This window comes from Erinaceus europaeus, chromosome 1 (genome assembly GCF_950295315.1).
Source record: "Erinaceus europaeus chromosome 1, mEriEur2.1, whole genome shotgun sequence".
In the NCBI taxonomy this organism is placed as follows: Eukaryota; Metazoa; Chordata; class Mammalia; order Eulipotyphla; family Erinaceidae; genus Erinaceus; species Erinaceus europaeus.
In genome coordinates this window covers 153,352,644-153,379,941 of record NC_080162.1, presented here as the reverse complement: position 1 = coordinate 153,379,941, position 27,298 = coordinate 153,352,644, and the positions used below count along the sequence as shown (strand labels likewise).

General features: G+C 36.9%; 1 protein-coding gene across 1 annotated transcript in view; it reads right to left on the bottom strand.

The window, feature by feature from the left end:
• The window catches only part of RB1CC1 (RB1 inducible coiled-coil 1), an 89,509-nt gene that overhangs the window by 48,555 nt on the left and 13,656 nt on the right, over positions 1-27,298 (bottom strand). Inside the window, exons 2-7 of the mRNA XM_007515972.3 lie at positions 13,084-13,194; positions 11,738-11,859; positions 10,383-10,509; positions 10,050-10,220; positions 7,808-8,010; positions 5,009-5,435 (exon numbers count right to left, since the gene is read on the bottom strand). Coding sequence (XP_007516034.1) covers positions 5,009-5,435; positions 7,808-8,010; positions 10,050-10,220; positions 10,383-10,509; positions 11,738-11,808 — 999 coding nt within the window. The 5' untranslated portion in view covers positions 11,809-11,859; positions 13,084-13,194. The remainder of the gene's footprint in view (positions 1-5,008; positions 5,436-7,807; positions 8,011-10,049; positions 10,221-10,382; positions 10,510-11,737; positions 11,860-13,083; positions 13,195-27,298) is intronic.

The following is a 27,298-nucleotide window of genomic DNA, read 5'->3' as shown; positions in this document are numbered from 1 at the left end:
ATTCCTGGCTGTCTCTATCCAATAAATAAATATAATAAAAAAGAGTATTCCCCTAAAGAAAATTTTTTTTTAAATTCCAATAAAATGCCTTCAGTCCTTGAGACTGCTGGTTATCATAAAAAAATAAATAAGAAAGTAAAAGAAAAGGGGGTCAGATGGGAGCGCAGCTGGTTAAGCGAACTTAACAGGTTTAAGTGCACGTGGCGCGAAGAGCAAGGACCAGGGTAAGGATCCCCGTTAGAGCCCCTAGCTCCCCACCTGCAGGGGAGTTGCTTCACAGGAGGTGAAGCAGGTCTGCAGGTATCTATCCTTCTCTCCTGTCTTCCCCTCCTCTCTCCATTTCTCTGTCCTATCCAACAATGATGACATCAGTAACAACAACTACAACAACAATAAAAAAATTAGAAGTCGGTCAGGAAATCAATTACACTTTCTTACTCTTCAATTTTTCCAGAACCTAAGAGATCTATCTTAACAACAATGCTGCTTCTTCTTTTAACAATACTTTATTTTTCCCTGAAAAGAATACTTTTACAATAGCAGTTTGTGTGTTTTTTTTTATGCACTCTCTAGAAAACCTATCCAACTAGAAATCAGTAATAACATAGTTTCATTTAAGGTTCTTATATATTAAGCATTGAAGAAAACCATTTCTAAAGCCCCAAGATTTAAGGCATTTCTCTCTGTTGGCTCTTACAAAGTACGTTTTTCTCACTCACCCCCTGCCCAAAGAACTGCACAGTTCTGACATATGATAGAGTAGGGGACTGTATCTATGACTTTGGAGCTTCGGTAATGCAAGTCTTTTGTATAACCATTGTGGCATCTCCCCCACCCCTTATTTTCTATGTGACTATCAATAATACTTTATCTCACTTTTACTTCTCTATATGACTTTTACTATTAAGCATTAACTTGTAAAGCTTTGTTTTTTGCCTCTAGTGTTATCTCTGGGTCTCAGTGCCTATACTACAAATCCACTGCTCCTAGCAGCCATATCTTCTTATTTGTTTATTGGACAGGACAGAGAAATTGAGAGAGGACAGGGAAATAAAGCAGACCTGTTTCAGAACTTGTGAAATAACACCCCTACCCCTGCAGGTGGGGATCTGGGGGCTCGATTCAATTTATCTTTTTTGCAGGTCCTTACGCTTTGTACTATGTGCGCTTAGTCCTTAAGCCAGTGTGCCACTGCCAGACACACTACAGCTATAATATCCATCCTTGTTCTATCCTTGATAAAGATCAAGGATAAAACTTCTCAAACTCTCAGTCTGTTTCTAACTGCATGATAAGTGTTTTTAGTGTCCGTCAACCATGTAACCTTTTACTAACTCATCATAGTTATCTTCTGCTAAAATCCCTAAACAGCTTCCTTCTGTCCATAGCAAGATAAAATAAATAAATAAATAGCTCCGCTTTCCTAGAGCCCCAGCCTACTAGGGAAAGAGAGACAGAGGCTGGGAGTATGGATCGACCAGTCAACGCCCATGTTCAGCGGGGAAGCAATTACAGAAGCCAGTCCTTCCACCTTCAGCATCCCACAATGACCTTGGGTCCATACTCCCAGAGGGATAAAGAAAAGGAAAGCTATCAGGGAAGGGGATGGGAATACATAGATCTGGTGGTGGGAATTGTGTGGAGTTGTACCCTCTTACCTTATGGTTTTGTTAATGTCTCCTTGTTTAAATAAATTAATATAAATAAATAAATAACCAGATACATTGAATTGCCTATCACATCCAGGTAAACCCAATGTTTGTCTAGTCCTAAACTAATAGTCCTGCCTCTATGTCCTAGTAAAATATTGGACTTTTGGAAAAGTCATGACATGTTATCTATCCAAATGTTTCATGACTTTTCTGACAACCTAGTAATACCGCCTTTGAGATACTTTTCTTATCTCCACATGTTATTTTACGTAGAGTGTGTTACAGAGAATATACTACAACAATTCTATTATCAGTAACATCATCATCAAGAATACAAGGTATTTATAAAAAACACATTTCTAATACCATGATGAAAGTAATAGAACTACTATTTAAATACAGTCCTTTTTGTATGTATCATTAACTAAAACTTCTGGGTATGTGAATTCTCTTGATTCTGTAATTACAAGGCTGATAAACACATCTCGGAGAAATAAAATGCATGCAAAAAAAGATGAACTACATCATTATGGTGATAAGCATCTAAAATCTAAAAAGACAAAATAAAGTCAAAAGTGAAAGGCAAAATTATAACTCTCTACAAACTTTATACCAACAATTCAAAGAATAAAAACTAAGTCAGGAAATTCCTTTCATAATTCACTTAAAAGTGTAACTGCAATGACAAGCATGGAAGTATATTTTGGAACTCAGTGGCTCTGGGTTACAAAATTTTACTTGAACAACTTTTTATTTTACCTATTTATACTGCATAATTTAAGTTTTTAATAGCAAAATTTTAGTGGCTACAGTGCTACACTAATTGTTTAAAGTAGGTCTCTCTCTCTTTTTTTTTAACATAATCAAAGGTTGACATTATCATTGCCTTACGGGGAAGTGTTTGTTGAGTTATTCTCTCCATACTTCCCAACCTACCTTTAACCCACACCATATAAACAATATTGCAACAAGTTCTTAAGTAAAATACTAGTAGAACAAGATTCAACAAATTATGCTGGTATTATTCTGGATGGTTTAGAAATTAGTTTAGTGCAAATGTTTCCAATTATAAATCACATGTAGATCAATTTTGTTATCTGCAGTAAAATCTGAAAGAGAACAGTGCTAACAGGGATATATAGTAGTGTACAAAAATAGATGGGAATACAAAATGTTCTAAATAAATCCCAAATTTATACTAATATGGTAGGAGGAAAACATTAAAACATTATGAAATTAACATCCGTATCTCCACAGAAATATTAGAAAACATGGGAGTCAAGTAACTTGTGGTTGAGAGATAGTGAATGAATAGCAATGTCAGGAATTGAGCACTGATTTCAAACCTTATGCATGGTCCATGACCCTATGTTGACTAATTTCTGGAAAAAGATATGTTGTAGTTGGAAATATACATTATAAGTACCACAAAACCTTGAACTAGTCTATTAAAATTACTAAAATTATAAAAAGAAATAGAATTTGGCTTACAGAAGAATAATGAATCAGTATATTTTTAACTACTTCATAAGCAAACAGAACTAAGGCTTTCAGGCATCAAATAGGCTAGTTGTGGGGCACACCTGTGTAATAAATGTGGAATACGCGAAAGTCACCTCTGAAGAGAAAAACCCCAAGTCAATGCAATACATCTCAGAAGTGCCACCAGCAGTAACACAAAAAGTACATAAAATTACCAAGAGAACATTAACCTTATAAGAACATCACAACAAAGTGCTATTTATAGAGCCAAGTACAGGCACACTTGGTTGAATGCACACATTAAGGTATGCAAGGACGTAGTGATCAAGTCCCCCAGTCCCCACATGCAAGGTAAAAGTTTTATGAGCTATGAAGCAGTGCTGCAAGTGTCTCTCTCTCCCCCTGCCTCTCTCTCCCCTCACTCCCCTCTCAATTTCTCAGTCATAATCCAAAATGAATAAATAAAAGTACTACTTATTATATGATAAATTCCACTAACAGAGTATCCCATAATATGAAAAATACAGAACTATGTAAACAGTTCTTCAAAACTATTTTTCATTCTTTGCAGTCAATTTTTAAAAGTCATGCTCAACAATAAGAGCTATGTTTTTAGGAAGTAATTCAAGTCATGTTAACTAATTTTGTAACAAATGAGTGTAATTAAATTTATATATAAATTCACATAATGGTCATAAAAAATTGACAAGGACCTCCCAACACTGTTATGATCTTATGTAAGTAAGCATCCTGAGATAATATGACCCCTAAGCTGGTTCATTCTTTTTTCATATAGCGTAAAACTTATGTCTCTGATAAATTTAAACACAAAAACACAAAGCCAATTTCAAACTTTATCCCCTGAACTATTATTATAAGCCAGAGCTGAGCAGTGCTCTGGTTTAAAAAAACAAACAAAAAAAACCATAAAAAGCAGCTATCATATAGTATTTAGCTTTCTTCTCTGACTCACATATAACGGTGAAAAAAATGAGACTTCAATCATTCTAATAATAATAACGTTTGAATTTCCATGATCAAAAATGGAATTTTTCAGAACAGAATGCTACTTTTTCATTCATTTCTGGCAGTAATGTTTGTATAATGTGTTATATACTTCACTCCTTGGTAAATGTCTTAACTGAAGTTATCTCTGATGGCAAATAATAATCAAAATGAAAGATCAATTCTAAAGAAGTCACCAAAGAAATTAAGTCCAGGGGCTGGGTGGTGGCACACCTCACTGGGTGCACATGTTAAAATGTGCAAGGATCCAAGGTCAAGCCCCTACTCCCCCACAGGGTGGTAACTTCACAACTGATTAAGTAGTGCTATAGTTGTCTCTGTCTCTTTCCCTATCTCCCTCTTCCTCTCTTGTCTGTCTACAACAACAACAATTTTTTTTTTTTTTTAAACCACAGCACTGCTGGCTTATGGTAGTGCTGGGGATTGAACCTGGGATCTTTGGTGCTCAGGCATGAGAGAATTTTTGTACAACCACTGAGGTATCTCCCTACCCAATATTTACAAGTAGTTATCAGTTCTCAAGTAAGATCAAATGATTTGATTTGCTCAAATCAAATCAAATCATTTCACTCCACATTCATTATTTTCAGAATAAAGCATCCATTCTATCATTATATAAAATATCAAGTAGAAATAATTCCAGCTACTTAAATGACACAAAGAATTGGATAAAATGGATTATTTGTTTGGTGGTAGACACAATAAGACTTTTAGTGGTGAATATATATAAATAGTATCATATACATATGTTGATATCTAATCACATATACCTGAAATCTATATATTATAAAGCAATGCTACATCAAAAATTTTGAATAACAAAGAAATATTCAACTAACATTACTTACCCTACTCATGGAATCAAAGCACTTCCTGACCAAAGACTCCACATCATTAGGTCTATCTTGAACATTTATCCAGTCTAACAAAGAAACATTAAAAAATGGCAGATCACTGTCTTTAGTATCAACAGAAGTTTCATCATGCTGGACAGTACTTTGACAAGATTCCCTAATTTCTTTTCCACTTTCATTATCTGTAGTTTCTGGGGCTATATGTTCCACTGACTTGTGAAATGAGGTTAACACAGATTTATTAGTTGTTCTAGGCATATCAGGAGAGAGCACCAGTTCAGTGGAGGTTTTCATTTCAGCCTTTTCTGAGTCTTCATGTTCAGGCAAAGAATCCAGTCTTCCCAAACATTCCCTGTAACTATGTCTGGTTAGGCACTCCAACAGAGGAATCTTGGCCATTACTGAAACCGCAGTTCCTAAACTTAAAATACAAAGATCCATTAGTAAAATGAGACTACTCTAGACACTAGCATTTTGAAAGAAACAACACATTACATAGAGAAACTATTAACATCCCTATCATAAGGAACAAAAAAAAAGTTTGGGGCCAGGCAGTGGCACACCTGGTTAAGTGCATGCATTACAGTGAACAAGGACCCTGGTTCAAGCCCCTGGTCCCCATCTGCAGGGTGAAAGCTTCACAAGTGGTGAAGCAGGGCTGTATATGTTTCTCTGTCCCTCTCCCTCTCTATCTCCTCTTTTTCCCTCTCAATTTATGTCTCTATTCAATTTAAGGAAAAAAGAAAAATTATGGGTTTTTCTTTAAAAAGATAATAGTTTTCTGGATAGGGAAGACTTCATACAATGATAGGTAGTTTTTATGAACAAAGTGGCCATATTAAGACTTTTAGCAATCTTAAGACTATGAAAAAATTGCAAACATTCAAAAGAAGATTTATCAGCAGGGCTGAGAAGAGAGCATAATGGTTATGCAAAAACACTCTCATGCCTGAGGCAGCACAGATCCCAGGTTCAATACCTGGAGCCACCATAAGCCAGAGCTGAGTAGTACTCTGGAAAAAAATAAATGAAGTAAAATCTAAAAAGAAAAAATTTACCAGAGCAGTCCCTTAGATCAAAATTTTGCATCAGGGCCAGTTGGTAGCACATCTGCTTGAACACACATTACAATGTACAAGGAGCCAGGTTCAAGCACTCCCCCTCCCCCACCACCACCCCTGACTTCTCCACCTGTGTGTGGGGGCTTCACAAGCACTAAAAAGGTGATACAGGTCTCTCTCTCTCTCCCTACCTCCCTATTCCCTTCTCAATTTCTGTCTCTATGCAAAATAAGTAAATAAAATATTTAAAAGAATCTTTGCATCTAAGTTAATGAACTATTAATATATTAAAGCAAAGGATAAAACTAATAAATCATAATAAAGGTAACTTCTTTCATTGGCTATAAGGTGAGAATATAACAAAATGTATGTAGACAAAAGTCCTTTGGATAGGGTGAAATCTGATGTGACTTCTGTAAAATTGTATAGGAAAATGATTAAATTAACACAAAAGAATTTTCCAAAAACAGATATTAAAAATTAAATCTTTTTAAAAATGTATTTATTTTTGGAGCTGGGCCTGGGGCACACCTGGTAGAGCATTCACATTATAGTGCAGAAAGACCAGGGTTCAAGTCTCCAGTCCCCACCTGAGCAAGGAAACTTCACAAGTGGTGAAAAGTGCTGCAGGTCTGTTTTTTTTTTTTTCTCTCTCTCTCTAACTTCCCCATTGTTTTCAATTTCTGTCTATCCCCCCCAAAAAAATTAAAATATGAGATTTATTTTATATGAGAAAAAGTTTTATTTGAGATCAAGAGGTAGAAAAGCCAAGATTCTGGTTTATGCTAAGCCATGGATGGAACGAGCTCAGACAAGTCTTAAGCTCTATCAAATAAGCTATTTCCTCAGATCACCTTTGTCATTCTCTTCCTTCCAAAGGTTTGTCAACTTGGAGGTAAAACTTTCTAAATACTGACCATAAAAGGGAGAAATGTGAACTACTAAAGTTCACTTAAAAGAACATTTTTCCAAAAAAAAAAAAAAAAAAAAGAACATTTTTCCAATTCAAGGTAACTTTCAAACATTACAAAAATGAACCAAAACAAACAAGCAAACCCTAAATATGCATAGATATAAAACAGAGCTTTTGCAGACTGCAGGTGGTACAGTGGATAAAGTACTGGACTCTCATGAGGTCTTAAGTTCAATTTTCGGCATCACATTTGCTGTTTCTCCCCACCACTTTAATCATAAATGCCTTTACTGGAATACTGATAGTGAAGCAAGAGGAAAGCAAAGGTTCTTGGGTTTGTACATGATTTCAAAAGTATTTTGAGGATGGGGAAGAAGATAGCATAGGGGTTATGCAACCAGATTTTTATGCTTGATGCTCCAAGGTTCAGTTCCCCTTCCCACCCCCACCCATAAGTCAGAACTGATCAGCGAGTACTGGGGGTGGGGGGGTATTTTGGACTTTCTAAACAATACAAGAAAAAGGATTTTCAGAATATCTGTGAAATATGTGAACAGTTTTAAATGTTGAGTCTACAAAACAAAATAAACATAAGAAATAAGCAGCGAAGGAGGTGACACAGTGGCTAGAGATCACTAATTCTCTCTTGCCATGTTAATAATTTTTTAAATTTCAAGATAAAAAATTCAAAAAGCAGCTCAATATACATTAAACATGCAACCTTTCACACAAGAAAAAATATACCTTCTAAAACTACTTATGAATTGTTAAGAGTCTTATAAACAAATATCCTGTTATCTATTTTAATAGCAAACATACTGAGTGAGTTTTAACTTGATGTCTTCTATTGACTGGAGATAATTTGAATAAATACTTTCAAACTTGAAAAGTAGCTTTTGGTATGAATTTGAACAGTCCTCCAGATTGGCCATTATTGCAGCCCAGCCTTGGTGTTGAAGATGCTCGTCATGGACCAGACCTTCACAAAAAGAGCAAAGTTTCTTGGCAACTTCATACATTTCCTATATTGAAAAGGGGGGAAAAACAAACCACTGAAAGGAGGTAGTGCTTATGTTTGCTTTTGTGTGCTTATATGAATGAATGCATTCTTTTTTATTTATTTAAAAAAAGGAGACATTAACAAAACCATAGGATAAGAGAGGGACAACTCCATACAATTCCCACCACCAGATCTTCGTATCCCATCCCCTCCCCTGATAGCTTCCCTATTCTTTATCCCTCTGGGAGTATGGACCCAAGGTCATTGTGGGATGCAGAAGGTGAAAGGTCTGGCTTCTGTAATTGCTTCCCCACTGAACATGGGCATTGGAATGAATGCATTCTTAATACCTAAACTAAAGATTCCATGCACAAAAAAATGTACCAGAAACAATAAATTCAATAAAGTGGCATAACACAAAATCAATATGCACCTTTAAAGCAGTGCCATTTCTATGCATTTACAAGTTAGAGGAGAGGTAAATCAAAAAAGTCATCTCATTTACAACAGTCTTCCCCTGCCCTCGAATTATAAACTACCTTGGATATGAAAGACCTTTAAAATGACTATGTAATTGAGTATCTTAATTTTTATTTCATTTTCATATTCTAACACAAATTCCAGAAGCTCCTCTAGGACATTAAATTACTTCTGATTTGTATAAAAGTGGCTCTAACATTTTACTGATTTAAAAGCCGATTATCCTTTTACATTTGGTCGTGTCTAAATTGTACATGTTGGCTAATTCTATGGCTATTGAATATATTAGAAGTAGCTGCAAAATTTTACCAAATGTTTCTTTAGGAAAATATTATTGTACATACTTTTCTTCTGTAAAATAATGATGACTAGGGCAGTAAATCATACATTTCCAAATACTGAACTATCCTTGCTTCAAATATACTGAGTATAGCCTATACTTTCAGGATACAGATCATTAAATCTAGTCCACATGAGGTTTCTAATGAAAAGAGATTTGGGGGAAAATGAATCATTTTAAAATTATTGTACCAAAATACACATTTCAAGTAAAAATATACCTGATATGTACATATCCTATTTTCTGTCTCTATGAACTAATAGGACTATTTGAGCCAAGTTCACTCTATTTAATTGGGATCATACAATAATTGTCATTTTGTATGTGTCTTAATTTCATTGAACACATTGTTCCCTAGGTTGATCCATTTTATTTCAGAATGTCCTAGTTTAAGGCTCAGTAATTCGTTATTACATGTATAAACCATATTTTTTAAGTATTATTTTTATTTATTGGATAGACAGTCAGAAATTGAGATGGAAGGGGGTGATAGAGAGGAAGAGATACACCTGCAACCCTGTTTCGTCACTTGCAAAGCTTTCCTCCTGCAGGTAGGGTCCAGGGGCTCGAACCTGGCTCCTTGGGTATTATAACATATGCATTCAGCCAGCTGTGCCACCACCTGGCCCCTAGAGCATACTCTTTTAAAAAGCCATTCACCTACTATTAGAACTGTTTCTACCATTTGCCTAGAATATATAATGCTGCTACGAACACTGCTATGCATCATGTATTTTATTAAGTTCTCCCAAAATTATTATCATCATTTGTCATTTAGCCCATATTGGTGGGCAAATTTAACTGCTAAGTTTTGCAAGTGAAATCTTTTATTATTTCCACTTTACTGTGCTCAAGGTTTTAATGTCCACTTTTCCAAATACTATTCTTGCCATTTTATTTTTTTCTACATTTAACTATTAGCTTTACGTAATGTTTTAACTATATTTTTGGTGAGATGTTTATTTTCTGCTGCCAGGAATTGGCTGGGGCTTTGCTCCTGTGCATCTTCACCTCTCCCAGTGGACTCTTCTTTTCTTATTCCCAGATAAACAGTGAGAGATAGAAACATCTCAGGAGCCATCATAATGTTCATAAAGTTTGCCTTTTTCCATACTGCCCTCATAGCCCCCATGTGGTGGCTTTGGGTTCAGACAGATTCTAGTCCATAGATAAAGTTAAATTTAGTACATTTAAGTAAGTATTATTACAACTTAAAATAAAAACAAGTGTTTATGCTTTACCACTGCAAGCTGTGTCCTTGAAGCAACGGTGTGAAAAACTGCAGGCATCATAAGAGATTCTTCAACTTTTATTTCCATGTCATTTTCTGTTGAAAAGGTAGTTTTAGGAATCGCAGGTGGACGTTCACATAAGATCATTTCTTTATTAAAAAGAAAAATTGGATTTGTGTCCTAAAGGGGGGGGGGGGTGAAAGCAAGAAGTAAATGTTACAGGTAAAAAATGTACAGTGTCTCAATAAATAAGCAAAACTTAGTTTTGAATGCTGAGCTGCCAACTCCTTATCTAATGTGAAGTTGGAGCACATTTGGCTGTCAGGGCTCTTAGACACCTACCGTCCCAGCACTGTAGGTACACACTCTTCGATCTGCAGCCATACATTCACCCCCATTGACCACAAGCACCTGGTGCTGAATAGCAATCTTGTATTTGCTATGGATGGCATGCTTAAGGTCTGCCACACTTAAGAAAAAAAAAAAAAAAAAGAAAGAAAGAAAGAAAGAAAAAAAGAAAGGAGAAAATAAAGTCAGTTATTTGCATTTGCTTAAAGAATTAGAATTTATTTCCACAACCAGCTGATTTTAGGTGAAGAACCTGCCCATGTGCCACATCTAAGTCTATGAAATATGGGCAGCAGACACATTTATTTTTGTACTCTTTATATAACACAGCAAAGGAATATGCTTAAATTAGCATCAGCTTCGCTAAAATCCCCACAACATGGGATGTGTGTTAAATCTCCCTATCATTACACAAAACTATTAAGTCTAAAAACACGAAAACTGCTTTCCTTTCCAGCTTTCAAAAAATAATTCCTTTAAAAGGCATTTTATAGTGATCTGGGAGATTGCACAGTGAATAAAGTGTGGAACTCTCAAGCATGAGGTCCTGGGTTCCATACCTGGCAGCACATGTACCAGAGTGGTGTCTGGTTAAGTGTTCTCTCCTCTTATCCCTCTCATAAATAAATAGTTAATTTTTTGTTTTTAAAAAAGGCATTTTATAAAAGCAAATACTTTAAGAAGAGAATTTTATTACTCTGTATTTCAAAGTATGGGTGTCAGGTCTATTTTTTACATACTTATATATTTATTCTATATGGATATCAATGAAAATAAACAAGGCCTGTAACTATTAACTACTTTTATTTCCTTTCTCTTTGGCTTCCAAATATTTTCTCCCTCCCTAAGGTCTAATATGAGACTCAGTAGTCAGTAGTCATACTTGAAACTCCTGCAAATCTAGAAAATTACTGTAAGAGACCCACTAATACAACTAAAACACTATTTCATTGACAGAACAAGTATTACTGGATCATACTGTCAGAAATGAGTGGGGGGGTGTGGGACTAATATATGTTGTTTTATATAACTAGTAGTGGTTCCCTTACTAATGTGTCCTATGATATTTAGAATAGTAAAGGTTTCCTCTACTAATACCTTTGATTTTAAAAAATTTTTATGTAGGTTTACTGTTAGTAGTATATTCACTCCGACAGAAATAACAGCTTGCTGAAATTAACTTGCATATTTTAGAGCAAGATTATAATTATATATGTAATATACTGGGAGAAACAATTGAAGACTTGTCACATTTAACAAAGGAGTACTTTTCTTTAAATCAAGTAACTCATTAACTTCTTGCGTGCATAAAATGTAAAACTGATGAGAATAAATAAAATACAGCTCACGTTTGCACTGTAAGTTCAGTGTCAAATGTCAGGGTAGTCCCAGTGTTAACCAGAAATACGTATAACTTCATGATGATTTCTCTGGATTTTCTGAGTCAGTACTTTACACTCTGGTATGGTTCCTAAAAGGAACATACAAGAAAAATGATCAGATTTACAAACACAACTGCAAATACAAATACCTCATATTGGACAAAGCACAGCTGCAGTACATTTAAGAGAAGGGAAGGAGACTTTGAAGTCTAAGATGGCTGACTGGACAATTCAGTTAACTTTCTAACTTAAATAAAAACTAGTGAGGCCAACAAAAAACTCAAATTGCTTTCCTATGAAGAAGAACAATTTGTTTAAAGAGATCATTGATTATAACAAAAAATTACATGCACTCTCACAATTTTCTCATGTACCCTAATAACATGTACTTTCTCATGTACTTCTAATAACAACAACAAAAAATTTTTGGTCAAACACATTCTTAATACTAAAGGTTCTTCTATTTCTTTCTTGTAACAATAAAAAATTAAAATTTGGGGGCCAGGTGGTAGTGCACCTGGTTGAACATACATGTCACAATGAACAAGGACCCAGGTTTGAGAACTGTAGAGAGAAAGCTTGAGAGTAGTGAAGCAGTGCTGCAGGTGTCTCTTTCTCTCTCCCTCTCTAACTCCCCTGCCCTCTCAATTTCTGGCTGTCTATATCTAACAAATAAAGATTTCAAAAAAATAGAATATTTATGGTTATCCTTACTAGCAGCAAATAACAGTAGCTACTACTTGCATTTGAGGGTAATGAATAAATCCCAACTCTTTCAACCATCTGCCTCTTAATCTGAGTTATACTTAAAATACAGATTTGCAAATCAGATTACCTAAAACAACTCTGTCATCAACAGGTCCCTCATTTATAAAATAGATACGTTTTGAAATTTACCTTTTTTTTTTTGGCTGGGGAAATAATTTAAGTAGAATGCAAGACATGCATGTTTGAGGCTCCCAATTTGATCCCCAGTACTGCCAATACCAGAGTACTCTAGCTTCTCTGAAGTGACATCTACCTCATTAATTAAAAACAAAAAAAAATTAAGTTCTCATCACAAGAAAACTAAAATAAATGCAACATAACATTTTTTAATAGATGCAAGTGAAAACCACAAAGTGATAATGGCAACAATAAATAAACTTCTAGAAACAGATGTTTTTTTTCATGCTCTTTCCATATAAATGTCAGATAAAAATTATCAGGAGAAAAGGAAAAAGCAAATAATGTATTTAAATTAATGTTTTCAAAATCCCTTTTAAAGCATTAGATCAAAAAACTCTGAAATAAAGGTAGGAACTGTAACTTACTGTTAGGCACTGTGAAAGAACTACCACTGTTCTTAAAAATATTAAAACTGGCTTATGTTTTCTTTGCTTGATACTGGCAACTGGACAGCGTTACTGGTTAAATTTAGTAAACTGGAAAAGAAAAACGCCTGGATTATTATGGAGACTAATTCAATATGTAGCAACATATGGTTGGTTTTCTTTTCCCCCTTTCTTCCTTTAAAAATTATATTTGAGGGAGTCGGGCTGTAGCGCAGCGGGTTAAGCGCAGGTGGCACAAAGCACAAGGACCGGCATAAGGATCCCCGTTCGAACCTCGGCTCCCCACCTGCAGGGGAGTCACTTCACAGGCGGTGAAGCAGGTCTGCAGGTGTCTATCTTTCTTCCTCTCTGTCTTCCCCTCCTCTCTCCATTTCTCTCTGTCCTATCCAACAACGACAACTACAACAATAAAACAACAAGGGCAACAAAAGGGAATAAATAAATAAAATATCAAAAAAAAGAATTTAAAAATTATATTTGAAGAGTAATTTCTACTCAGTCTCTTTTCTTATGGTTTATTTCAACGAAGCTTGAGTTTGACTTCATCCCAACCCACTCTGTTGAAAGTAATGAAATGCAAGTCCTGTAGAACTAAACTGAAAAACTCTTTCGTCATCTCCCAGTTCTAAAATGAAACAGCAACAGCAGCACCCTAGAATGTAAATTCAGACTGTCTTGATTTGATTCTGGCCCTATTTTCTTAGGCAAGTTATTTGAGCTGTTCTTTCGCAATAGAACAAAAATGGTACTGGTAGTAGGTAGACAGCCCCTAAGATAGCCATTCCATTTGAGGGTACCCCGACTTTAGTGAAATCCCAACACACACCAATGTATGCAGTCTTATCTTCTGTTTCTAACTATTGAAATATGATAAAGATGACAAATTCACTTCTATAACTGCTGCTACTCACAACTGTAACTTCCATTTTGCCAGTTGACTTCCTCCCTTGCCACCTTTAATGAAATGGAATACCATACAGAGGCCTACAATAAAGAAGCCACTCTTTTTTTTTGGGTCAACGGTAAGAAGCTTCAAGTCAGTCTGACATCCTACATAGAACTGAATCCTGACAGCTACCACCAGTGTTTGAAGCAAGCCATTCATCGCTAATCTTCAGGTAAGACTCCAGACCTAGCTGACACATTCATAAGTGATAATGTGAGATCCTGGAGTATAGGACTCAACCAAACTATGTCCAGAAGTTAAATGAAGACACATTTATAGATTCCTTACTTGGCAACAGATAATTAATACAGTATCTCACAATATGAGAAGTGTAAAGAAAAAAGTTGGCCCTCCCTATGTACTATGTTGGCAAGCAGTATCTTCCACTGGTAACTCCTGGTTCCCAAACCATGCCCATCTCTCTCTCTGTAACAGTGGTAGCCAACTCTTCTCAAACTATCCAATCCCTATCAAACGGATTCCTTTCTATCTTCTCTGCCTCCCTTTTTACTTTAGCTTCTCTTTATTGAAAGAATCTACATTCAATGTCTCAAGTGTGATCACACCCCAGGTCTTCCATCTTCCTCACCAGTACATAAAAAAACACAAAAAATTGATTTATGTCTAGTCAACAAATAACTATCCCTTGTTATATAATTATTGCCTTAAATCGGGCCTTCATTTTCTGTAACTTTTAATCACTTTATGAGTGAGGGGTTATGGTTTACAGTACAGTTGTGGGCAGGTGGGTACAATTTCTCATCCCCTTGTAATAAGTATCTGCAAACATTTTATCCCTCACCTTTTCCACCTTCGTGCACCAAGATCCCTACCCCCCCACCCACTTCTTACCTTCCCTTCCTTCCCCTCAGTTCTGTGCTCTGGTACAAAATATATTTTTTTACAAATATGTCAATGTGTATCATATCTCTTCTATCCCTAGTCCACCATCCTCACTGTCTTCAAGTATTACGCTGATCAAGATTTTTCTGTGGCTTAAAACTAAACATGACTCTGATTCACACAGCAAAATCTAGCACTTATATGAGTATTTACTATATTCTAGGCAACTATTCAAAGAGATATTTTAATTTGATCTTCATAAGAATTCTTAAAGGACTCAAGCATTTCTTGATACCAACATAATTACCTGTTACTTAGGAACAGATATTATGACTCTTCTTTTACAAATAACTAAAAAAAAAACAAAAAACCAATTCCACCTCCTTGGGCCAGAGAAATAGCTCACTGGGACAGCACAGCTTTGCTATCTTTGAACCTGGCTTCTACTGCATTTAATGAAGCCTCAGTGTTATGGTCTCCTTCATTTTCTGTATTTATCAAGTAAATAGATAAATACAATTCTATCTTCTCTTGCTCTTAACCATTATTATAATATCCAATTAAGCAAACGTGTTAATTTCAGACACAATTTCCTACCTTCATACCTCTGGTCACACTGAAATACCACATTGCTTATACCCCCTTAATAAAAAAACTTTAAAGTCTCTGAGTCCTCAGCAGCTTTTCTTGAAGCTTAGAATCCTTCTGTCACTGCCTCCCCTTCCTACTGCCCTACCCACCAATACAATGACACTAATTTTATCTTTCCTACTTGATTTATTTCTGCTCTATCAAATAAATAAACTTAAAAACAGTTTAAGTTATAACATAAACAAGAAACACCTAACATAGTGTCTAAGACAAGCATTCAATAAATGTACTCATGAATAGATTTTGTACACATAAGATACTAAACTGTGAAGGTAAAAATATAACATCTACAACATGGAAAAGCAGGCAGAACTTTTACAAGTGTAACTCTTTCCAGTAAGTATGTGGATGTGGTAGGTAATTATGAAAGAGAGATTCACATAGAAAAGAAGCCAGAGGGTATAATTCTATACATGGAATGTAAATGAGATGTTGGAAAGAGAAATTGAGAAAGGTGAGCAGGGAATCACATGACTGTTACAATTAAGAGTTTCATGGATTCAAAGAGGGAATAAATTAACAAAAGACCTATTTTGTTTTCCGAAACATTGAAAGATTGCATAGTCAGAAGTATGGTGAATAAAATCAATATTGGTGGAACAGATAATTCATTCATTTGTCCAAATTCAATAAGCATGTATTAAGTTTATATGAAAAGACAGGGTATTTCATGACCAAACTTAACTAGATCTCAGGCCAGTAAGAGTTCACAACCTTCTTTTAAAATAAATTTTTATATTAATTTTTAATTTTTTTGTTACTATATTTATTTATTGGATAGAGACAGTCAGAAATCGAGAAGAAAATAGAGAGGGTGAGAGACAGAGACACCTGTAGCACTGCTTCACCACTTGTGAAGCTTTCCCCCTGCAGGTGGGGACCGGGGACTCAAACCCAGGGCCTTGCACATTGGAACATGTGCGCTCAACCAGGTGTGCCACCACACAGTCCCTAGAATTTTTTTTATTTACTTTAATGAGAAATATAAAGAAACCAGAGCACTGCTCAGATCTGGCTTATGGTGTTGCAGGGAGTTGAACATGGCACCTCATAGCCTCAGGCATGAAAATCTTAAATAATCTTGAAGGAGAAAGACTAATAACAGAAAGCAAACATGATATTGATATAAGTTGCAACAATGCAAGGAAAGAAAAAAAGACAGATAGGATAAAGGCCTTATCTTAAGAGTTGGCAAGAGTTGAGTGATCAAAGTAGGCTTCTTTGTGAGTTACATTTAATGGCATTATGGAGATGTAGGGGGGGGGGAATCTGTCCAGTGGAGACAGGGTAAAGCAGCAAGTACATGCTGACACGCATTTTTGAGACAGAAGTGTAATTTACTTATTTTTAATTAAACAATATTTACCAGTGCACTGCTCAGTTCTAGCTTATGGTGCGGTAAGGGGGGACTAAAGCCTTGTTATGAAAATCTCTGTATAACCATTATGCTATTTCCACTGCTCACAGGTTTTTCTGTTTTTTGTTTTATTTTTACCAGTAATGCGCTAAACTCTGCCTACTGGTGGTAAAAGTAAAATCTTTTAAAGTGATAATCACTATTATGCAAAGGGTTTTCTTTCAAATATAGTTTCCCCTTTTTTGATTTTATAGTTTCTTACTTGAGGAAAGTTACAAAAACAAAAGAACAAACTCCACTGTTTCACTTAGACTCATCAACAGTGCTTCATTCACATACTTGATCGTTTGGGCCAATCTATGCATCCTCTGCTTTCTTGTGCATATACACTACACAACACACACACACACACACACACACAACCATTTCTGAACCATGTAGACAGATACACCCATAATTCAAAGTATGTGTCCCTCAACACCAAGGGTTTCATTCACGCATAACCAAAGAACCAAATTGTGAATTTAATTACTGATGCACTCACTTATTGTCTGATCCACAGTCCATATTCAAACCATTTCCCAAAGAATATTCTTTTTTTAAAATATTTATTTTCCCTTTTGTTGCCCTTGCTGTTTAACATCGTTGTGGTTATTGATATCGTCGTTGTTGGATAGGACAGAGAGAAGTGGAGAGAGGAGGGGAAGACAGAGAGGGGGAGAGAAAGACACCTGCAAACCTGCTTCACCACTTGTGAAGCGACTCCCCTGCAGGTGGGGTGCCGGGGCTAGAACCGGGATTCTTACGCTGGTCCTTGTGCTTTGTGTCACGTGCACTTAACCCGCTGCGCCACCGCCTGACTCCCCCCCAAATAATATTCTTTATGGTTCTCCTGCACAAAGCCAGGATCCAATTCGGGGTCACAGACTGCATTCAAGTATAATACTGAAACTTCAATCTGGAACCTTTCTTTTCATAGTCTAGAAGTAATACCGCTCACTAGCTTCAGAAATTATTAAAAAGTAAAGATGGCCTCAGTGTCTTATAATACTGTAGTAAATGAGGTAAATTGCTGAGTTGCAGCTGCTACTATGTGACTTTAAAGACACACAAGTGCCATCATCTGATATTTAACCTATAAAACATTTTTACCCTAGAAGCCACAATAATTAACTATGCTAACAAAAACAGCTGAGTAAACAAAACATGTCTAAGAATTACTCTATCTGCATACACTTTATTAGCAATGTAAACAATTTCAAGGATAGTTCTGACTGCAGTAGCTCAGAGAAACTAGCTTAGAAACTGACTCTATGTAAGTACACTTGATACCATGATAATCTATTTCATTGCTAAAACCCCTAAATAATGTTAATGACAGTATCATTTTTAAAAGTAACTACTGGTATACCCTGATATGACAAACTGTTTTCACCGATTATCTATTTGTTTACAACTATGAAACTAGCTGCTTTACCCACAACTTTACTTTGAAACCTTAACTCTCTACATACTTGTATACTGTCAGTTACTATACACTAGAGAAAACAAAGAAATGTCTAAATAGTAACATCACTCATCATTTCCAAAGGATCTCTTAAAGTCGAGGTCTATGAGCAACATGATCTACATGATCTCATTTATTTCACATTTTCTAATAAAAGGGCACATAAAAGTAATGGCCAATATTGAGGCTACCATATGCCAAGCAGTGTTATGTACATTAATTATTTTTAGAACATGTAAAACATATTATCATTTTCATGGGGGAGAGGGGGGTTCAGAGGTGGATATCCAACTTGCCTGAAAAACAGAAACTCAGTGTTGTTTTTGTTTGTTTTGTTGGGGGACTCAAGGGTAGAGAGGAATAGAACAAGGGACCCAGGGGCTTGAAGCTAATTTATTTATTTTTTAGATCAAGAGAGACAGCCAGGCAATGAGAGAGAACCACAACACTGAAACTTCCTTCTGTGGTGGGGGCCAGGCTCCAACCTGGGCCCCACACATAACACAGCAGTGTACTATCCAAGTAAATATTTTATTAGCCCTTAAAGCTAGTTTTTAATATTCACTCAATTTGAAACAAAAAACATGACCTAGAGGTGGGGGTAGATAATATAATTATTATGCAAACAGACCCTCATGCCTAAGGCTCCAAAGTCCCAGGTTAAGTCCCCCACAATACTATAAGCCAGAGCAGAGAAGTGCTTTGGTAAAAATAAATAAATAAATAAATAAATAATCACCTGGAAATCTAGCATGGCCCAAGTATTCTTAACTTTGGTAGCAAAAGAGAAAAATGATAAAATTCCCTGATCTCATGAAGTTTACACCCTAATGAGCCATATGGAGACTTTTTATCTATACACAGAATTTATAGTATTCTGTGTATAGTATTTTCAAAAAGTTACTAAAACACATTACTTTTTAAGTAAAAGCTTCAAAACACATATACATACGTGACACTATATACTTCAGAAGGTTACTGTTAACTTATGCTTAATACTGTCACTGACTAAGAACATGAAATAAATACTAAGCCAAGACAATGACCACCTCGTGATTTTCACTGTCAGAGGTTAGGATTCTCTATCAATTAGATGACAAAACTGTGGTACCAAGTTCAATTATTTTCCAAACTTACGTAGCAGAAAAGTAGTAATGCCAGAGTTAAAACCTGAGGATGTCAAGGATAAAAGAAGAACAGGAATATACTATTAGAATACTGTAGTAATAAAAGCACATTTTATGACTTGGCATTATTTTATTTTGGGGGGGACACACACATCATCTGGGCTTTAGCACTCAGGGCCAACTTCTTCCATACAGAGGGACAGAGACCTGGGTCCCAGGTATGACAAAGCACACACCCTCCCAGGTGAGCTGTCTTAGTAGACCATTGCTTTCAAAATTTCAATTATGTCCACGTCATCTACATCACTACCACCAACTTTACCACCATCACTTTCTGTAACAATCTGTGTGTTGGGGGGTGGGGGAGGCACATCAACAAATAGCGCTTTACCATTTGTGGTGTTCAATCTGTTGTTTCCATTCTGTAGGGGATCAAATCCAGTGTCTCACTACATGCAAGGCATGTATGTGCTCTACCACTGAGTTACCTCTCTGACCTCCCGAAAACATTAAGTCTTCATATTTCTAAATAGTTTTAAAAACTACTTCCAAGATTAAGTAAACAGGATGACATTACAAAATACTCAGGATTGTAATATATATATATATATATATGTAGTGAGGTTTTCAAATGACAGTCACCATTCAAGAAATGACATGGAACTTGGTTCAAGAAGATTTCCTTGGACCCATAGATTGGTCCTGGAATGTAGCAAAGATTAAAAATTCCTTTTTAAATATTTATTTATTTTAATGAGATAAAAACAGTGAGAGATCAGAAGCACTGCTCAGCTCTGGCTTATGATTATCTTTCTAGCTCAAAGACTGGAAATCCCTACATTTTTTCATTTTTGCAGTTCAGAATTTTCTAGGAATCTCTACAGTGAAAACCTCACAGCTAAAGAAGTGGTGGAGCTGGCAAACAGCATGCTTGGAGAGAGCACTGTTTGGCCATGTGTATACCCCAAGTTCAAGTCAGGACCCCAGGTACACTGAAGGAAGCTTTGGTGCATCTCTCTTTCTCTCAGTACTTCTAGGTGAAAAAGTCAGCAAAGTGATGATGCCCTAGAGATGCCCCACCTTCTCAAATAAAAGTAATTGAAAAGAGAAATTAATGTACAAAGAAGAACTTATGGGGCAAGAAAGATAGCCTAATAGTTATGCACAGAGAATTTCATGTCTGAGGTCAAAAGTACTTCAGAAATGTTTGTGTGAACAAGAAACCTTTCTCTTTTTATAATTTACATTCCAAGACACTACTAAACAAGGCCAGGAATGTGGCCAGGACACAGCTCAACAGGCAGAGCATCAAGTTTGCATTCCTGGATTTCCAGGTTTGATTCCTGGTACTGCATGTATCAAGCTCTGGCTTTTCTCTGCCCCACCCCCTCTTTTCTATGTGAAATTCTCCCCCCCAACCCCCCCACAAAATAAAGTTAATCTTAAAATTAAAAAAAAAAAAAGAGACCAGAGCTGTATTCTGTGGTAGACTGCGTGCCTAGCACACACGGGACTCCAAGTTTAACTGCAACACCACACAAATCATACACCAAAGGTGCACAGGAAAGGGAGCCAGAAGGCAGTAACTCTAGAGCTGTTAAGTATAACACCCCATGCAGTAAAGCATGACCTTATCCAAAAAAGAGGTCTGGCTGTGGCCATGTGATATTGAGAAAGCCTTAAATGAATCTAGCCTCAAAGATTCATGTAAACTCTCCAGCTAGCAATACTGTATGTACCATGATACATCCTGGCAATCAGGTGGAAATATTATCTATAACTCCCTGAGAAAGGTCAACCAGAACCTCTGGATGTAGAAACTTTCCAGGCTCCATTCTATATACCTTGTTTTAACTTTAAAATTAGTATCATACTGCCACAAAAACTGCAAATGTATGTACAGCACTTTTCTAAGTTCTGTGGGCTATTCTAGTGAATTCTAAATCTGTACATGATTGTGGGAACCCCAAAATTTATACTTAGCTAGTATGATGTGAGGGCGGCCCTAGCAACACCTAACTTATGGCAAGACTAAAAAGTGACAGTAGCTTTGTGGGAATGATCCAGCTAATTCTAGAATGCACTAAAGTCATTGCCCCCACCCAACTATAGCTCCTAAGGCAGTGCCGAAGAAGTGGCTGATATCAAACTTCCAGAAAATGTGCCACTCACGTAAGATTGGAACATCTTATTGTGTTAAAATGCATGAAAGCAACCAAGAATGAGAACACATCAAAATGGTAAAGAAATCAACTTAAAGTTTCTACTAAGAAGAAATAGTGTAGGGGAAGATAGTATAACAGCTATGCAAACTCTCATGTCAGAGGTTCTGAGCTCCCAGGTTCAATCCCCCTGCACCACCATAAACCAGAGCTGAGCAGTGCTCTGGTGAAGAAGAGAAAAGAGAGGAAAAGGTATAGTTTAAAGAGCAAAAGGATGACTACAAATAATATAAAAATTCCTATGTTCACAATTATGCCAAAGAGAGGAAATCCTCAGTGAGCTAAGGTACCAATCCATTATAAAAATTTTCCTTTTTCTGCCGGGGGTAGATAGCATAATGCTTATACAAAAATACTCATGCCTGACAGAGGCTGGGAGTATGGATCGACCTGTCAATGCCCAGGTTCAGTGGGGAAGCAATTACAGAAGCCAGACCTTCTACCTACTGCACCCCATAATGACCCTGGGTCCATGCTCCCAGACAGTTAAAGAATAGAAAAGCTCTCAGATCTAAAGGGATGCAGAGGTCACACAGGATCCTAAGCTAATTATGGGCCCCAGATCACATCAAATCGATGGGGTTTACAGTCAACAATATTTACACCCCTTCCCAATATTAGGGAGCTACTCTCTTCCCTGATCCTGCTTTCTGGTCCTTCTGCCAGCGATGACATCATCTCCCCAGACAATAACTTGGATCCACCTGCATATCAGATTTCAGGCTCAGGCCAAAAAAAAAAAATAATAAAGTATAGCTACAGGCCCTTTGAAATATAACTAAAATATGCCTACTAGCTATCTACAAAATGGAGGACCCCCCAACACTTCATCTGCACTATTCTAGCCTTTAGGTCCATGATTGTTCAACAATTTGTTTTGGCTTTATATGTTAACTCTCTTTTTAGCCACCAGGTTCCCAGATGCTAGCAGGATGCACCAGATTTCCCAGGACAGACAATCCCACCAATGTGCCTTGGAGCTCTGCTTCCCCAGAGCCCTTCCCCACTAGGGAAATAGAGAGGCAGGCTGGGAGTATGGATCGACCTGTCAATTCTCATGTTCAGCGGGGAAGCAGTTATAGGAGCCAGACCTTCCACCTTCTACATCCCACAACAATCTTGGATCCATACTCCCAGAGGGTTAAAGAATAGGAAAGCTTCATGCCTGAGGCTCCAAAGTCCCAGGTTCAATCCCCCACATCACCATAAGCCAGAGCTAAGCAGTGCTCTGGTAAAAAATAAAAAATAAAAAGAATAGGAAAGCTATCAGGGGAGGGGATGGGATACAGAGGTCTGGTTGTGGGAACTGTGTGAAGTTGTACCCCTCTTATCCTATGGTTAGGCAATATTTCATTTTTATAAATAAAAATTTAAAAAAAGAATAAAAAAGCTATCAGGGGAGGTGATAAGACATGGAGTTCTGGTGGTAGGAATTGTACCCCCTGTATCCTATGGTCTTGTCAGTGTTTCCATTTTATAAATAAATTTTTTTTTAAATAAGATTCTCATGCCTGAGGCTCCAAGGTCCCAGGTTCGATCCCCCCCACCATCATAAGCCAGAGCTGGTCAGTGCTCTGGGAAAAAAAGGGGAAAAAAAGAGTCAGGTGGTAGTGCAGAGGGTTAAGCATAGGTGGCACAAAGCACAAGGACTGGCATAAGGATCCCGGTTCGAGTCCCCAGCTCCCCACCTGCAGGAGAGTCGCTTCACTTCTCTCTTTCTCTGCCATCTCTGTCTTCCCCTCCTCTCTCCAATTGTCTCTGGTCTATCTAACAATGATGACATCATCAACAACAATAACTACAATAACAATAAAAAACAACAAGGGCAACAAAAGGGAAAATAAATTTTAAAAAAAACCACTTCCAATTTCAAGAAGGGCAATTAAGCACTTAAGCCGGCCTTTCTACATGAACTGTATTGTAGGATAACCAAAATCTGATGGGAGTAATATCCTTCCTTAGGGAAAAACAACTACACTACAAATGAAATATAAATGATCAGTTTGCAATCTGAAAGTAAATCTAGATATATTAGAAATTTGATGGATAAATTAGTCGCACAAAAATTAATAAACTGATCACCTGTCAGTCTGCTACTGACATAAACCTCTCTTTACGTGTTTCAACTGGAAGTGTACATCCCATCTGTACACGTATTCTTGCCCATCCACCCCCAAAACTGAGCTTAAAAATCACAAGTTTCTACACCTACCCACAACTGCCAGTTTATAGGACATAAAATAGACAAAAAGTGTAAATAAGAGATGAGTTTAAAAAAAAAAAAGATGAGCTAAATTCAGAAATAAGCACTGTACAAAATAACCTAGTTTATGTAACAAGTATCTTTCAAAAAGAAAATAGAAAGAAGAACAAAGGAACCCTGAAGCAACCAGAAGGACAGAAATCACTTAAGTTAGGGCAGAAATAAATAACATTGAGAATAGGAAAACCATACAAAAGATCAATAAAAGCAAATGTTGGTTCTCCGAAAGAGTGAACAAAATCGACAAACCTTTAGCCGGACTCACAAAACAAAAAAGGGAGAAGACCCAAATAAATCCGATAAATGAAAGAGGATATATCACAACAGACACCGTAGAAATTCAACATATCAGGCGAGGCTTCTATGAACAACTATATGCCACCAAGCTAGAGTACCTGGAAGAAATGGATGACTTGCTAGATACCTACCAACTTCCAAAACTAAGTAAAGAGAAAGTAGGTAACATGAACCGGCCCATCACAGCTAATGAAATTGAAACAGTCATCAATAATCTCCCCAAAAATAAAAGTCCTGGATTTGGGTTTTACAAATGAATTCTACAAAACCTTCAAAGAAGAACTAATACCTCTACTTTTAAAAGTCTCCCAGAAGACTGAGCACACTGGAATACTCCCTTCCAGCTCCTATGAAGCCAACATCACTCTGATACCACAAGCAGACAGGGACACAACCAAAAAAGAAAACTACAGACCAATATCTCTGATGACCATAGATGCAAAAATATTAAACAAAATTCTAGCCGACCGGATACAGCAGTATATTAAAAAGATTGTCCATCATGACCAAGTGGGGTTTATCCCAGGCATGCAAGGGATATACGTAAACAAAATATACGTAAACAAAATATACGTAAATCAATCAACATGATCCACCACAACAAAAGCAAGACCAAAAACCACATGGTCATATCAATAGATGCAGAGAAAGCCTTTGACAAAATACAACATCCTTTTATGATCAAAACACTACAAAAAAGGGAATAGATGGAAAATTCCTCAAGATAGTGGCGTCTATATATAGCAAACCTACAGCCAACATCATACTCAATCGTCAAAAACTGGAAGCATTTCCACTCAGATCAGGTACTAGACAGGGCTGCCCACTATCACCATTACTATTCAACATAGTGTTGGAAGTTCTTGCCATAGCAATCAGGCAGCAGCAAGGAATTAAAGGCATACAGATTGGAAGAGAAGAAGTCAAACTCCCTATTTGCAGATGACATGATAACATACATAGAAAAACCTAAGGAATCCAGCAAGAAGCATTTGGATATCATCAGACAATACAGTAAGGTGTCAGGCTATAAAATTAACATTCAAAAGTCAGTGGCATTCCTCTGCAAACACTAAGTTAGAAGAAGTTGAAATCCAGAAATCAATTCCTTTTACTATAGCAACAAAAACAATAAAATATCTAGGAGTAAACCTAACCAAAGAAGTGAAAGACCTGTATACTGAAAATTATGACTCACTACTCAAGGAAATTGAAAAAGACACAAGGAAGTGGAAAGATATTCCATGTTCATGGGTTGGAGGAATTAACATCACCAAAATGAATATACTACCCAGAGTCATATACAAATTTAATGTTATCCCCATTAAGATCCCAACCACATTTTTAGGAGAATAGAACAAATGCTACAAATGTTTATCTGGAACCAGAAAAGACCTAGAATTCCCAAAACAATGTTGAGAAGAACAGAACTGGACGCAGCACACTCCCAGATCTCAAATTGTATTATAGGGCCATTGTCATCAAAACTGCTTGGTACTGGAACATGAATAGACACACTGACCACTGGAATAGAATTGTGAGCTCCCACACCTATGGACATCTAATCTTTGACAAAGGTGCCCAGACTATTAAATTGGGAAAGCAGAGTCTCTTCAACAAATGGTGTTGGAAACAATGGGTTGAAACATGCAGAAGAATGAAACTGAATCACTGTATTTCACCAAATACAAAAGTAAATTCCAAGTGGATCAAGGACTTGGATGTTAGACCACAAACTATCAGATACTTAGAGGAAAATATTGGCAGAACTTTTTTCTGCAAAGACATCTTCAATGAAACGAATCCAATTACAAAGAAGACTAAGGCAAGTATAAACCTATGGGACTACATCAAATTAAAAAGCTTCTGCACAGCTAAAGAAACTACTACACAAACCAAGAGACCCCTCACAGAATGGGAGATCTTTACACGCCATACATCAGACAAGAGGCTAATAACCAGAATATAAAGAACTTGCAAATCTTAACAACAAGACAACAAGTAACCCCATCCAAAAATGGGGGGAAGACATGGACAGAATATTCACCACAGAAGAGATCCAAAAGGCTGAGGAACACATGAAAAAAATGCTCCACGTCTGTCAGAAAAATACAAATCAAGACAACAATGAGATACCACTTCACTCTTGTGAGAATGTCATACATCAGAAAAGGTAACAGCAGCAAATGCTGGAGAGGGTGTGGGGTCAAAAGAACCCTCCTACACTGCTGGTGGGAATGTCAATTGGTCCAACCTCTGTGGAGAACAGTCTGGAGAACTCTCAGAAGGCTAGAAATGGACCTACCCTATGACCCTGCAATCCCCCTCCTGGGGATATATCCTAAGGAACCCAACACATCCATCCAAAAACATCTGTGTACACATATGTTCTTGGCAGCACAATTTGTAATAGCCAAAACCTGGAAGCAACCCAGGTGTCCAACAACAGATGAAATGGCTGAGCAAGTTGTGCTATATATATACTACTCAGCTATGAAAAATGGTGACTTCACCATTTTCAGCCAAACTTGGATGGACCTTGAAAAATTCATGTTAAGTGAAATAAGTCAGAAACAGAAGGATGAATATGGGATGACCTCACTCTCAGGCCAAAGTTGAAAAACAAGATCAGAAAAGAAAACACAAGTAGAACCTGAACTGGAATTGGCGTATTGCATCAAAGTAAAAGACTCTGGGGTGCGTGGGTGGGGAGAATACAGATCCAAGAAGGACGACAGAGGACCTAATGGGGGTTGTATGTTATATGAAAAACTGGTAAATGGGGTCGGGTGGTAGCGCACCTGGTTGAGCACATGTATTATAATGTGCAAAGAACCGAGTTTGAGCCCCCAGTCCCCACCTGCAGGGGGAAGCCTTTACAAGTCGTAAAGCAGGGATGCAGGTGTCTGTCTCTCTCCTTCTCTATCACCCCCCTCCCTATTGATTTCTGGCTGTCTCTAGCCAATAAATAAAGATAATAA